The sequence below is a fragment of the Thermobia domestica genome, chromosome 10 (genome assembly GCF_964235325.1).
Source record: "Thermobia domestica chromosome 10, izTheDome1.hap1.1, whole genome shotgun sequence".
NCBI lineage: Eukaryota > Metazoa > Arthropoda > Insecta > Zygentoma > Lepismatidae > Thermobia > Thermobia domestica.
The window spans coordinates 139,119,389-139,135,663 of NC_137463.1; the positions used below are offsets into that span (position 1 = coordinate 139,119,389).

The window sequence follows — 16,275 nt, forward strand, 5'->3', positions numbered from 1 at the left end:
TAATGTTGGGTATGGAACATCCAAGTTATATTTCTTACATAAGACATAAGAGTATTATTGTATTATGTTTAATTAGCTCATCTATTTATATACTTTCAATGTGAAGACATTTTCTTGCAGAGTTTAATATATATATATTGTTTATTTGTATGTAGGTGAAACACTTAAAAAAATACCATGGCAGACAGCGATAATGAACATGACGATACTGCAGATGCTGTTACTCAACTTACGGGATTCCTCTTTGGAAATATTGATGAGTCAGGACAACTGGAAGACGACGTGCTGGACAGTGAATCTAAACGTCATTTGTCATCTTTGAATAAGCTGGGCTTTAATGATATATTGAAGGAGGTAATTCAAGAAGATAAGCACAAAGGACAAAGTGAAAGTGATTCTGAGGATGAGTTCAGAAGCGATTATAGAGAACAAAAAGACAGTTCTCATAAATCTCAAGGAAGTCGTAACTACTCACGTTGTGTGAATTCCGAAGATGTAAACAGTGATGGTAAGTTATGGTTGCTTTATGATATATCTTTATACACTAGTGGGTCATTCCATATGAAATCACCAAATTTGAAACTAAAATGTGGCTCATATGATTCAGATTTTCTTCAAATTTTCTACAAATGTGGTGGTACCCAAACATAACACACCTGCAAAATTTTACTCCTTTACCTTAAAGCGAATTCCTGTAGGAGCCATTCGAAATTTGGAGATTTTGTGCAAAACAACACCTAAGTCCGCCTACGGACTTCGGATATGCGTTACGGGAGACCAAAGTAGGAGACACGTATTTTGGCGTTTGGGCCCCTACGCAAAAATTTCCGAAATACGGGGCCCCAAAGTATCCCTACATGCTATAACTAGAAAGAGAACGACGTTACATGTACACAACCAATTTCGCTGGGTTCCGGATATGTGTTACGGGAGACCAAAGTAGGAGACACGTATTTTGGCGTTTGGGCCCATACGCAGAAATTTCCGAAATACGAGGCCCCAAAGACGTTACTTGTACACAACCGATTTGGCTGGGGTTCGGATATGTGTTACGGAAGACCATAAGGCAAAGTCGAGGAGATGTAGTTTTTCTTCCGTCCAAACCTGACAAGCCAGCAAACTTTACTTCCGCCACTCTGCCCGGTTTCCTGACAACACACGCCGTATCAATTAAATATTAATGTTCACTCTCTTGCACAAAAGTGTTCCGCCCGGTTTCTACACATCCTAGCCATAGAAATACAAGCGAAAAACGCAAACGTTCTTTCGCCCTGTTGACACCCTCGTGGTCAGCAGATCCCCCCTCGACGGCTCGTGCCAGATGAGCATCTGTTCAGAATTACAGGGGTACCACATACGCCAACTTTATGGCCTTATTGAAAATCTAGCAATATGGGACTCAGTATATTTGACATTCTTTTCTATGGGACCTAACAACAAACACAAATCTCATACTTTTGGATATATTGCAACATATTCCAACCCAAGCCAACATTCTGTACCAGTAACGTTATACGCTTCCTAGTTATGGCATGTAGGGCCACTTTGGAGCCCCGTATTTCGGAAATTTCTGCGTATGGGCCCAAACGCCAAAATAATTGTCTTCCTACTTTGGTCTCCCATAACACATATCCGAACCCCAGCCAAATCGGTTGTGTACAAGTAACGTCGTTCGCTTCCTAGCTATAGCATGTAGAGCCACATTGGGGCCCCGTATTTCGGAGATTTCTGCATATGGGCCCAAACGCCAAAATACGTGTCTCCTATTTTGGACTCCCGTAACACATATCCGGACCCCAGCCAAATCGGTTTTGTATAAGTAACGTCATTCGCTTCCTAGTTATAGCATCTAGGGCCACTTTGGGGCCCCGTATTTCGGAAATTTCTGCGTATGGGCCCAAACGCCAAAATACGTCTCTCTTACTTTGGTCTTCCGTAACACATATCCGGAACCCAGCGAAATCTGCTGTGTACAAGTAACGTCATTCGCTTACTAGTTATAGCATCTAGGGCCACTTTGGGGCCCCGTATTTCGGAAATTTCTGCATATGGGCCCAAACACCAAAATATGTGTCTCCTACTTTGGTCTCCCGTAACACATATCCGGACCCCAGCCAAATCGGTTGTTTACACTTGAGACCGTTTCCTCGTTAACCTTCAAAGAGAAAAAATGAAGAGAAAATAATGTGAAAATTTTTCAGTTATTTCTGGAAAAGGCCCACCCAACACCAAACTCAAATTTTAGAAATAAGTAGTTCTAGTGTTCCTCTTTATTATATATATATATAAAAATTAGCAGAGTGTTTTTTGATATGTTGAAGAAAGTAATAAATAAAGTCTAATATTATTTAATTTTCTATTAACATTACGACTTACATGGCTAAGTTTGTCCTTGTACAATCCGCGGCAAAAAACCTGCAACATGAGCATATACGTTTATTGTGAAATGACGAAGTCTTTTGCTCCAAAATAAGTGTGCACGGGAGGAGCCCGAGGTTTATCCTGGCGTGATTCGTTCCAGTTAGACGTTATGTTCATTCCCTGTGCTGTTAGGCGTAGTTTCACAATAAACTTACATTCTCATGTTGCAGGTTTTTTGCCACGGATTGTACAATGGTTGATGATTTTTGTGAAAAAAAGTCGAAACTCTTAGCTTAAAGGTAATTTATAAAGTTATTTTAAAACAATATCTGCCTATTACGCAGTCTATATAGTGCTGTTTGATTGTTTTATCAAAAGAAACATTGAACAATAGTGAACTATCATCACATAGTACACATATAACATTTACATGTTAGGTTGATTATGAGCAATTTGAAATATTGAGCCTAAGATCTCTTATCGCCAATTTCAAACAACGTCTTCTCAATAGCTTGAATTTCTTCTTCAGAAATGCTATATTTTCTGCCAGTACCAGTTAAAGTACTGGATACTCCGATATTAATGATACAGCTTTCATACGAAATCCAGCATGTGTCAGGTGTTTTTGACGAGAAAAGTTTTTTCTTGGGTCCATGGATATGAAGGAAATTCATATTACAGTCACGTTCCTGTGAATTCTCAGCTATTTTTCCAATTCACCATTTCTCTTCATAAATGAATGCAATAAATTGCTTTCACGAAAGGTTAATGTCTTTTGATTCTGCTCGAGTATTTAGAGTAAACGTTGTCTTTGAAGAAGATACACGATTGGGTTCAAGTTTTGACAGGCTGATGTGTTTATAATGATGACTTTCTCTTTTGAAGCAATGGACGAACGTTTTCAACATCTTCCGTGACAAAAAAAAGTTCAACATTGGTTATGGTTTGACAAAATTCGAAGAAATCGGTAACAGTAACAATTCGGTTATCCAGTGGCCTCTGAAAACTAGCATGTCTCGTTAGACATTTCGGCATCCCATACATATATATTTAGTGTTTAATCTGAGGAAAAACATTGTTAACGTAGTTCAAAACAATAACTTGGAAAGTATAAAATGTAAGTATATGTTACTGTATCGTGCTTTAACATATCACTGACATAATATAATGAGACATTTGATAACAGAAGTTAAGGGATCTCGGTAGTATATTCCAAAAGGTTGAGAATGAACTTGAAACCAAAACCATTTCCCTGAACTTGAAACCATAACCTGTTGGAATGCAAATTGCGTATCTCAGAGTTAACAAGAGGCCAAGAGATAGAAGCATAAAGAACGTCTTAAATTCGAATTCACGATTACCCTCCATGGCAAAGTGGCGTAAGTCTCAATATATCAAAATGTTTCAAAAGTGACTTACGCTACTTTATCATCCAACGCCTCAGTTTTCTTAATAGTCCACAGTTTTTGAATTAATGACAGAATCTGAGTCCTTTGCACTTGAAGTTTCAAATTTCTGGCACAATTCATTTATTAAATCACCTCAGTCTTCACAGTTAATAAACATTTTCAGCATGGAAAACTAGAAACAATAATTGGAAATTTGAGAGTTTTGTGCAAAAAGTGCCTAAGTCAGCCCTCAACTTACGGTCATGATTTTTTTTCTTGAACATATCAAAAAACACCCTCCTAATTTTCTATATGTTTTAGAGGAATACCAGAACTACTTATTCTGAAAATTTGAGGTTGATGTTAGGTGGACCTTTTTCAGAAATAATTGCCAAATTTTGACATTATTTTTTCTTCTTTTTTTCTCTTTGATAGTGAAATTTATATGCTTAACCCCACTTGGGCAGTTAATTACTACAATGATTTAAATGCTACAAATTCTAAGATTGTTTTAATGAAAACCATTTTCAAATTGCTTCAATATATGCAGAGATCTAGCGGTTTCAATACGTTAAGTCATGGGCGGACTTAGGTGTTTTTTTGCACAAAATCCCCAAATTTCGAATGGCTCCTACAGGAGTCCGCTTTGAGGTAAAGCTGTAAAATTTTACAGGTGTGTTATGTTTCGGTACCACAGCATTTGTAGAAAATTTGAAAAAATCTGAAACATATGAGCCACCTTGATTTGTTGATTTCATATGGAATGGCCCTAGTGTAAAATGAACACCCGGAAGGAACACCGTATTTGTATATTACTGGTACTGGATTCTACATGCGAAAATCAGCTGGTTCGCACTATTGATGCAGTGTAGGATACGAGTACTGTTTTTCAGACTAAACTGGTAGCAACAGTTGGTGACTTGTCAAAGATTGATCGATTGTTTCCAGCATCATACTGTGAGTCAGTGTCGAGGTAAACATGGGGGACATGTCAGGAAAACATACGTGAGTTCAGTTCTTGCTGTTAATGACGTTTGAATGAGAGCATCTTATAGGCCTGCTGAAAGCGCGTGGAATGTTGCACAGAAAATGTATTTTTCATCGATGTGTTTCTGCCGATCCGAGAAAAGATGCAGGCTCACGTCAGACTGATATCGAATTAGTGTCATACGGATGGATTATATGGCAGCCACATCACATACTAAGACCTACATCCAGGGTTTGCCTAAAGGGTTTTTTTCGGATTGGACCCACCTGAAAAAAAGAAAAATAAAAAAAAAAAAACAGTTTATTATTGGTACAACTAAGGTGATCACATTAAAAGTGATTTTTATCACATTTTGAACTTTTCTTGGGCGAATTAGATGCTTTCATGTTAAGGTATATAACAATATTCAACAGAAGACCTTTATAAAGTTCTGAATGCACTGAATGAATAAAAATACTTACCTTAGCTTGCGATAATTAAAAAACAAATTAATGTATGGCTTATGCTTACAGCCTATTTAAAGTAAAATATGCAATTTTATATTTAAAAAAAAAATACTTTCCATGAATTGTGTGCTCGCCGACTTGGCGACGCCGAGGGATGTTATCGCTCATATGTTTGACGGGTTTAAGGCTATAGGTGTCGGTTCTACCAGTAAATATGTAAATACATTATTAAAACTTTTAATATTATTTCTTACCTTTGATGGTAATACAAGTAGTCTTCAGTAAAATTTGGTTTTCCAACCACAACAGTTTAGTTCGGTCATTTGTTGCTACTCTTCAAATAAGCATTCTGTAGAATTAATACCAGCAATAACGTAAAAATTCTTGTGAAATTTGTAAAGCTTAATGCTCGGAGTTCCGAAGACTACGTAACGCTTTCTATTTCAAGTGCTAAATTCAAACTTCTGTACTAGTGGAAGTTTCGGTGTATAGTAAAGAAAGCTACATTTTCGAGAAAAACCCGTCGTGAAAGAAGTGCTCGGGAAAATTCCGCAGTTGAACGCACAAAGCATTGGAAAGAAATACTTCAAGAATAAAACTATTTATTTTATTCTGGAAGATATTTAATTTCATTTAAGACATTTTGAAACATTTACTTTATAAAATATGAATTATATCTTTGTTAATTGTTTTACATTAGTTTTCGGGAAAGAACAGTCTTGCAACAAGTGCTCGGGAAATTCCCGTAATTGAACGCACAAAGTATCGGAAGTGAAATTCAACAAAACCATGTGTTTTACGTCGGAAAATATTTATTTCATATAAGACATTTTAAAACATTTATTTTATAAAACATGAATTATATCATTGTTTGAAATTGATATATTTGGTATCCATATTTGGCGAACGTCACTGAGGCTCCTAGAATGACTCGATCTACATTTGTTCGTGTGTCTGCCTGTACCATACATACTACAGGTTACAACTTTCGGTCTTTTAAGTTTAAAGTTTCAGAGTACAAGCCCGAGACATTCAAAATTTGCTATAGATTTTCTCGGTGATCCAATGTAATATTTCAAAATGGCGGTCATCTTTTCAAAACAGCAGTGAATAGAAAATTGTTGCAAATTGTGACAATGACAATCTTGAAATATAAATCACATTTTAACACTTTTACCCCAAAGACATTGAAATATTTCGAAAAAACAAAAAAACAATTAAATCCGAAAATACCCGAAAAACCCCCTATGGGTCCTGGTGGGTTGTTTTTCTTTCAAAAAACACCTAGTTTTTTTTTTTTTTTTTTCAAACCCTGCCTGCGTTGCACACAAGATGTCAAATAGAACTATCTTGCTCCAGTAACTCGGACTCGATTTTTTGGTGAGAACCGGAGTGATTGGGTTCAACGTTAAACAGAAAATCCACGTCGAATGTATCATCTGTACTTCAAAGGGGACGTTAAACTTCCAACAAACCAATTCATTATTTTTTTCTGTACGCAGAACTACGATCATGCGTACCGCTCGCCAGACTTCCCCTCACACCTCGGCACTGTGGAGTCTACCTTCCATACTGTCGCGAAAATGAATCAGCATTTTGTTCAGGGATGAGAGTCAGTTGTGCTGTAGTTCTAGTGATGGTTGTAGATTTGACGTTCACCGGATAAGGGGTACCTTCCCCAGTGCGTACGACAGTGACACTCAGAACCAGTACCAGACATTGTGGCGTGGGGAGCTATAACTTACTTTGACAGTTCGCCTCTGATGTTCATACAGGAAACATGAACCAGTGCAGCGTACATCCAGCCCGTTCTGTTACATTGTCTTGCACATCAAAGAGAAGTGCTCTTCTAACAGGATAATACCGACTCACACATTAGTCGTGTTATCCAGCGCGCTGTCCAAGGCGTGTGTCACATTCCCCTAATTTGCACGATTACCAAATCGTACTGAATATATGTGATTCGAACTACATGCCATCTGGTCTGCAGTTCTGCTTTCTAAATTTGATCAACTGCGCCACCGGCTGGAAGAAGAGTGTGGAATATCACTTGCATTAAAGCTAGATGAGGGTACTAGCTACTGATGTTGACTGTTTACAACCCTGTACAATCCTGTCAATATGTGGATAGGTGTAGGACCCTTTACGCATGATAATGTACAGTGTAGGGTATGAGTGTAACATTTTATTCGCATTAAACCATGGTTTCTGGGTGTTCATTTTTCATCAGTTTATTAGTGGAAGATAAAGACATAACTACAGGAATTTAAACCATGCGAAAAGTTATTTATGTATCTGTTTACAAATCCTTTCACCATACCTAACCTTTTCCCAAATTTGTTTTCTGCTGTATTTGCTGTTTAAATTATATGATTTTCTCATAGTACAGGTACTCATAATTATAATTACACATTTTGTTAATGACTGTAATTGATGATTTGTCCGTAGGTTGCCATTAACTCTCACTTCTGAAATTGTTTCATTGTATTGAATATTGCTCTTGAAAGAAGGAAGAAAAAGGAAATATATGTACAGGGTTTGTCCGGGAAGTAATAGGACTGATTTTATTCAGCCATGACTGTACTTCGGAGCGTGCGCGCACCGACTGGATCCGGTAGAGGGCGTTCCTAGCTAACGAACGAGCGGCTGGTCAGTTGTCTCCGAACACACGGAGAGTCAGGACAGGCTTTTTCGCGCGACGTGTTTCTGTGAGTGGTGCAAGCCAAAAATGCAGCGTTCGTTAGAGCAGAGGTACGCGATTAAATTCTGTGTTAAACTCGGTAAATCTGCGACAGAGACGTTTGATATGATCAAGCAGGCTTACCCAGATGATGCTTTAGCAAGAAGTGGTGTGTTTCGGTGGCACAAGGCATTTTCGGAGGGCCGGGAAGAGGTCGCCGATGAAGACCGTGCTGGAAGACCTTTGACTTCGACAAACACCGACAATGTGACTCGTGTGCGCGAAGTTTTGAACTCAGACCGTCGACTAAGTATTCGTTTAATTGCCCAGATGTTAAATTTACCAAAAACTGTGGTTCATGAAATTGTGACGGAACATTTGAACATGCGCAAGGTGTGCGCGAAGATTGTCCCAAAAGTGCTCACTGACGACCAGAAATTGCTGCGAGTGGAATTGTGCCAAGAAAATTTGAACATGTGTGAAAGTGACCCCCAATTTTTGAATAACGTAATCACAGGTGACGAATCATGGATCTTTGAGTATGATCCCGAGACAAAGAGGCAATCTTCCGAGTGGCACACGCCGGCATCTCCTCGCCCAAAAAAGGGAAGAAAGAGCAAATCCAAAGTGAAAACGATGCTTATTGTCTTTTTTGACATCAAAGGCATCGTCCACCATGAATTTGTTCCTCCTGGTCAAACCGTCAAGGCTAAGTTTTACGTGGAAGTGCTCAAGAGACTCAAACGAAGGGTCAATCGGGTCCGACCAGACATCGGAGCCGACTGGAAGCTGCACCACGACAACGTCCCGGCTCACACCGCCTTTCTTGTGAACAGCTACCTGACCAAGGCCGGTATCCCAACGCTTCCGCAGCCGCCCTACAGCCCAGATGTGGTCCCCGGACTTCTTTTCGTTTCCTCGCCTGAAACGCCCGATGAAAGGCAAGCATTTTGAGACGACAGAGGGGATCCAAGCAGCTTGCACCGCGGCTCTCAAGGCTATTCCGGAGAATGACTTCCGTGACGCTTTCAATGCTTGGAAATCGCGCTGGCAGCGCTGCATCGACGCAGAAGGAGCCTATTTTGAAAGTTTTTAAAGAATTGTAAGGATTGGCTCAATAAATTTTTTTTAAATCGACTCAGTCCTATTACTTTCCGGACAAACCCTGTATATAAGATCGAAATATACGCTGGTAGAAATGTCTTTCAGAACACCCCAGATACATTATCTAATTCGAACGAAATTTGCATCAAGGACGGATAGTGACTCAGTGGTAGTACGCTTACCTCTGGCGCAGGGTGTTTCTGGTTCGAGCATAGGATATGAGAGTTTGTTGTGGACAGTCTGCCGCTTGTGCTATTTCCAAAGGCCAAATAAATCTAATCTAATCTAATATAATATGAGATGAGATGAGAACTTCAACCTTGACTCATCACAATAATTGCCGTCTGCAACCATACACTTTGTCATCGCTCAATCAATAATTGAATTCCTTGAGGAAAGAAGTGTGCGAAGCGAAGAAGTCCTCAGCAGCACGTTCAACTGCCTGATCATAAGGGAAGGTCATCCCACCCAAGAAGTGATCTAGATGCCAGAAGAGGTGGTAATCAGTGGGAGAGATATCTGAGCATAAGGTGAGTTGATACTGCAACTCATGGAGAGCCTGCACCATTCTTTGCTTTTGTTGTGCAACATGAGGACACCATCTCAGTTTATCATTGTTAGATACTTGCGGACAAGTTTGTGGTACATTCCATGAAGTTCAACACTAAAATCTGCCTGGATAGTTTCACTTCGCGTGAGAAACACATGATGAATTACTCCAACCATAAGCCACTCTACCAGGAACAACACATTTTGTGGGTCGAGAGGTAAATTATGAAAACGTCCTGGACGTTGATTACGATTCAGCCAGTGTGTTGACCGTTTACAATTGTCACAACAATTCCATTTTTCATCTGAAGTGACAAAACCATTCCGGAAACTTTCCCGTTTATTCCTTGTATTCGGAGAACTGCTTACCCCCTCCCCCCCCAGACGACGATGATTCTTGTTATCGGGAATCAACCCATGTGTCACTAATGAGTCCCAACTTTTTCATACTACCGATTGCACGGATCCGCCAAACGACAGTGAATTGGTGTATGCCTAACTCGTGTGCAATCACATGAACACTTCCACGATGTTCTTGAGAAGCTCATTCGAATATGATATTGGTAAGTCCACGAGTTTCATTTTGCAGTGCTGTGTCGCCTCAACAAAATGTGACAAAGCAACTGCAAACTGTGTGTTCATTCACCATTCATGGCCCAAATACACAACTTTTGTGGCTTGCTGTACGGAATGCCCCAATTTGAATTCGTGAAGGAAAACCACTCGCAGTTGTGTGTTCTCTGTGGTGTATTTTCATATCTTGTTAGGGAACGCACTACATACTAACTGTCTGGATACCCCAGCACATTTGGAGGACATGTACTGAGTATGTGACGGTGGATGCTTAACTTTAGTCCTACCTGTGTTATATTGTTAAAGTGAATTTCCCACCTGACATTAAAGCGGATATTTCAGTTGCACCAACCTAATAGTAGTTTGGTATACTGATACGTTGTGTGTTGATCGCAGTCGTTGTGTACATTTCCAAGACTGCCAGCGAATGTCTGTTGTGCTACTAAATGGCTTCGATCGTGGGCTTGTGCTGGGGCTTCGAGAGCCCAGATGGTATTCCACAATATTGGTCGTGACGTGTTCATGATCCATGAATTAATTATGTTAAGGGAGGCAAAATATTCCCTCAGGCGTTTACCCGTGAGACATCGAGAACGCTTCGGCGTTGGGATGTGGCGCCCCCATCGCCCAGTTCTTCGGAATTGCAATCAGCTACTAATCCTCCAGGTTGGGGGTTGTGCCGGGCTGATCACCCGGCATTTAAAACCTGTGATCGACCGTAGTGAAAATATAAGTCTCGGATGTGGACTCTTCTTAGACGACAACCTCGCTGTGGACTTGTTTCTACTCTATGGATTTGATTGGATGACGCTAGGACTCGGGGCCATTCGACGGAAGAGTGAAGCGCATGCGCACCCAGTAGGACCGGAAGGACTGATGCCCTGAAAGGAAATGCTGGTAGTCTGCGGTGCGTGAATCTGCAATGAACCATTGGTTCCTCCCCTCACACGGTGGGACGTGGATCCTCTCAAGAGTACCCATCAGTCGGCGGTGCAAGTGGCTCTGCCTCCTTGTCATTTTGACTTGGTGTCACAGCTTAGCTTGCTGACAAGGGTCATGCAGGTAGGACCTGCAAGCCTCGTTGGCCGCTTCGAACCGGGACGGAGAAGACGAGGGGATTTTGGGCTTTCTTAAATTATGGATCTGCATCAACCACCCAACACGGATACTGGCCCGATCCGTAATAATGAGGAAAAACTTGGTACCCTACCAAGATACTTAATAATTAAGGATAAATCTACTGATACAACTGGATCCCTTAGTAAATTATCACCATTTGTTATACATCGACAATTACACCATATAGCCACAGGAACCTTTCCACCCGGCCATATTCGCAAACTAAGGAGTGGCACATTACTGGTGCAAACAGTTTCAGATAAGCAATCTCGCCTATTATTATCCTGTACTAATTTAGGCCCTGTCCCTGTGGTAGCTGAGGTCCACCGTCAACTCAACACCAGCAAGGGAATTATCACGTGCTTTGATTTGAAAGAGTTACAAGAGGATGAAATATGTGCCGAACTTAAATATAGCCATGTTACTGATGTACATCGAACCGCCACGAAGAAGAATAGCACAGTGCTGCCCACGGAATCTTATATCCTCACTTTTGATCTACCTAACCTTCCGACGCATTTGAGCGTAGTTTACCACCGCTTGAAGATCCGGCCGTACATACCATTACCCTTACGGTGCTTTAATTGTCAACATTTTGGCTATTCAGCCCCTTCCTGTAATGCCTTTACCATCTGTGGCAATTGTAGTTCAGCAGTTCATGCTCAGGTCCCATGTGCGGCTTCAACGAAGTGCGCTAACTAAAAGTGGTCATCCAGCTTGGTCACGCGACTGACCTCATTTTGTGGCTGAGAAAAAGATTCGTGAACTGATAGTCTTAGAGAAGATATCAGCAGCTGAGGTTAAACGACGGCTAACCCGAAGGTTACCTTTGGCACTAGTTTCTCTTCCCTTCTGAAAATCAACAAGGTACTCAGACAGTCGATTCATCTACCCAGACCGATCTTGCGATTTCCAGTGTGCCCGTCTCTTCCAATTCGTCCCGTGCTACTGCTTCCTCTGTGAACTCATGACTATACCGCACGAAGCACAGGTCATCTTCCGCTTTGCAGCCTACGCCTACATCGAATGATCCTTCGTCTCCACGAATCGTTAATTCAATTCCTGCTTCTCAGCCTCCTGCCGCTCCGGCTGCGGGCTCCACCTCGACTGTCCCTAGTCAGTCCATAGCCCAGTTTTTGACGCAGTCCAACAGCCAGCTTCTTACCAAACCACTCACTAAGAAGGAACGGAAAAAACAGCTCCAGGCTCAGGCTTCCAAGGCTGCTTCCATCTCCACAGCTACTTCTGCCAAGCAACCGAAGAAATCTTTACTAACCCAGTCTTCTAGCCCACCTGGGGCGAACAAACAGAAGCATACATCACACAGTCCGTCTAGTGATGACGAGTCTCTTGTGAATGATATGGTGGAGGAGGCGCTCGATTCCTTGTGGAAGCCCGGAAAAAGGCAAGTGCAAGTACCTTGCTTCTTGCTCTCGACGCTTGTTAAACATGTCTCTTCTGCAATGGAATTTGAATGGCTATTCCACTCGCTACGAGGAATTTAAGCAGTTATTGACATTGTTTGATCCTACCATATTCTGTTTTCAGGAAACGCATTTTACCTCTACTAGCAACTCAGTTCTCTGTGGTTACACTTTATATCGTCATGATCGGCTTACTGCAAGTCGTGCAGCAGGTGGTATGGCAGTCGGTGTCTGATGCCTACCACTCTGCTCTCTTACATGTAAACAGTGATCTCCAGCTGTTCGTGTCTTCTTAAGGCAACCTGTTACTTTTTGTTGTGTCTACTTTACGCGCCATGACGTCCTTACTGCTGCCGATTTTGAACTGATTGCCCGAAAGCTTCCATCCCCATTTTTGTTTGTGGGTGACTTTAACTCCTACCATGCACTGTGGGACTCTCCTCGTAATGAGCCTCGAGGTCAAGAGATTGCCACTTCCCTTGACAACAATAACTTATTGCTCCTAAATGATGGTAGTCCTACACATTTTACTACTGCTACTGGTACCTACTCTCGTTTGGACCTCTGCATTTGTAGTCCTAAACTTGGTGCCCACCTCACTTGGCGCGTGCATGACGATCTCTGTGACAGTGACCACTTTCCTATTATTGTCAGTGGACTTCCGCTCCTTTCACTACCTATAATCTACGTAAATCTGATTGGGGTCGTTTTTCTACAACTTTCCAGTTCATTCTAGAACCCCGTTTTTCTGTTGATCATCATTGTAAGACCTTTCAGCAGGGCATACTGGCAGCTGCACACGACTCTATTCCCATCTATGCTGGTTCCCGGTGTAAACGCACCGTTCCCTGGTGGTCTGAGGAGATTTGTGACGCTATTCTGGCCCGACGTCGAGCACTCCGTACTTTTCATCTTGCTGCTACCGATGATAATTTGGCTCAATTTCATATTTTTCTGCTCGAGCTCGCTATCTGATTAAGAAAGCTAAACGTCATAGATGGCGCACTTAAATTTCCTCTCTTACTACTGGCAGTTCCATAACAGCAGTATGGTCGTAGATTCGTCGTCTCCAGGGGCATGTTTCCTCTATTGCGGTTCCTGCCCTAGTCATCAGTGGTGTCTTGGTCACTGATCAGGATAGAATTGTTGCTGAGTTAGGACGTCATTTTGCAGATGTCTTCAGTTCTACTCACTACTTAGCCGAGTTCCTCACTCAGAAACAAGGCACTGAACGTACGCCACTTCAGTTCCGCTCTTGGAATGCCGAACCTTATAATCTGCCTTTTACCGCTGCTGAACTTGTTGCTGTTCTGCGTTCTACAAAGGACACGGCATCTGGCCCTGGTGGCATCTGTTATGCTATGCTCCGGCATCTTCCTGACGATGGCAAGCAATATCTTCTTGATCTGTACGATTGTATCTGGCTTGAAGACTCCTTCCCTGTTGCTTGGCGTGAAGCATACATTATTCCTAGTTTGAAGCCTGCCAAACTGCCACGTCTAGTGGAAGCTATCGCCCGATCGCTTTGACTAGCTGTCTGTGTAAACTTTTGGAGATGATGATCAATACACGCTTAGTCTGGTTTCTGGAACACCATGGCCTCATTTCTAATCCCCAGTGTGGCTTTCGACGTTTTCGTTTAACTACTGATCATTTGGTGCATCTAGAAAGTGCTATCCAGGATGCCTTTCACCATCAAGAGCATGTGATAGCAATTTTCTTTGATCTCGAAAAGGCCTACGACACGGCTTGGCGTTATGGTATTTTACAGCAATATCATAATTTCAGCTGCTGCCGTGTCGTCTTCCTGTGCTTTCTCGATCACGCTCAAACTCTTTTCCTTCTCCAGTCACCAACGTGTAAATCACTTGCTATCTTTTTGATAGGTTCACCACAATCTAATAGTTTAATAGCAGTAATGTTATCTTCCGGTGATAAAACAACATTTTTCTTTTTCCAGCTATCCCTATAAAGAATCACGAGAACTCGAAAAAACACTCACGGCCGCTTACACAGCTAGACAAAAATACGCCTCTTATGACATCGGCACAAAAACTGAAATTCAAGCTGTGCAACAATTAAAGCTCGCTTGCTTAAATGTGGCAACGTCGGGCGGGGTCGTTATCTTTTCGCCAGCTTCATGTTTGGTTTGTTGCTGAAATAAAAGCCTGCAGACGCTTAATGTTGTAACTAGACTAGTTTTCAAAAGATTTTGTTTGTTTGTTTGGATTAAGCTCGGATAACACAGAACCTCGGTTAATCGAAACTCGGATAATCGGGATTCACTGTAGTTTATTTCGAGATAGGGGAAACACGCCCCACACCAAACGTGTCTTTTGTTATTGTAAATGAAATTATCATCATTAATGAAGTAAAAGGTAAATATTCACACAAACAGTTATCACAACATATTTAATAAATGCCAACTAAAAAAAAAAAAAAAAAAAAAGGCTATAAGAAGGGGCTCTGAGTCTTCCATCCAGTGTTATAATGTAGAACTGGACAGTCATACTCACATTACTGTATTTTCACACATGTTTTTACTACAATTATAATCATATTCATTATAGTAAATTTCAAGATGTAGATATGGAGAAAGATGGAAAAATCAGCTGGAAATCCATCTTTTATTCCAATTGTTCCTTAAACGATTCTTTGTAAAAATTTTGTTCAGTATTCTTTGCTGTATTTGATAATAGCTGTGGGAATAAAAATATGCCTATCAAATTAGAAATTCAAAATAATATTCAAAATGTATTTTCCGCTACTAGATCGTAACTATATTTATCTTTATCGCCTCTCTTTGTGACCTCCATGTTGTCCTATGAGTCGCGACTTCTGGGTTGAAAAGCCCGATAATCGAGCAATGTTTAATGACAAAAATGTTTGAGTGAAAATTTATCTGTTAGCAATAACTGTTCTTAAAATGAAGTACTTAGACTTAGTTGAACAAAATTATGCATAAACTTAAAAATTCTGTTAGTAATGATTTTGAAGCTAAAGACACATTTTATGTTGGAGGTTACCCCGAGTTAATCCATCTGTCTGTATATATATAACATTTATTGAGGCCGTTAAAAATCAAAAAGGAGAAGGTTAAAAACACTATATCCAAGTTACGTATTTCAAATATATTGGCATAACATAACACTCAAGAACGAATAAATTCTATAATCATTAAACTAACATCCTGTCCAAAATGGCCGATCATGACTTCAATTTTGTAAACTGAACTTATATTAGGATCTAATAGAATATCTAAAACTAACAGAAAAGTGTTTCCTAAACGGAGAACGAAATGAAAGCGAAATTCTATACCAAAACAAAAATAGGTATCTGTTTATTGGTTTATGATACTTTTTCTTGTCTACTAAGTTTGAATTCAACTAACACGTATAAATGATTTACAAATTTTAGAAACTTGATAAGGTGGTTAGACAACCAACATAACTTGTGATATGTTGGGTTTCGTAACTTATCCTTGGTGGTCAACAATGAATTGCCAATTTGAAAACGAATGAAGATAGCTAACTCCTTACTGGGTATAGGACTCATAAGTAGTAAATGTTTGTAAAGGTACTTCGTTACTTGTGGAATCCACTACAGGAAAGTGAAGGTAGTACTAGAATAAGGAAATCATGAG

General features: G+C 40.6%; 1 protein-coding gene across 4 annotated transcripts in view; it reads left to right on the top strand.

Annotated features, from left to right (window-relative positions):
- Taf1 (TATA-box binding protein associated factor 1) overlaps positions 1 to 16,275 on the top strand; it is a 726,438-nt gene that overhangs the window by 59,778 nt on the left and 650,385 nt on the right. For 3 of the 4 annotated variants that reach the window (XM_081728611.1, XM_081728610.1, XM_081728612.1), the window contains exon 2: positions 156 to 508. In XM_081728611.1, coding sequence (XP_081584737.1) covers positions 178 to 508 — 331 coding nt within the window. In that variant the 5' untranslated portion in view covers positions 156 to 177. Of the gene's footprint in view, positions 1 to 155; positions 509 to 12,799; positions 12,905 to 16,275 lie in introns of those variants that run through there. The other variant, XM_081728613.1, reaches the window with a different exon arrangement.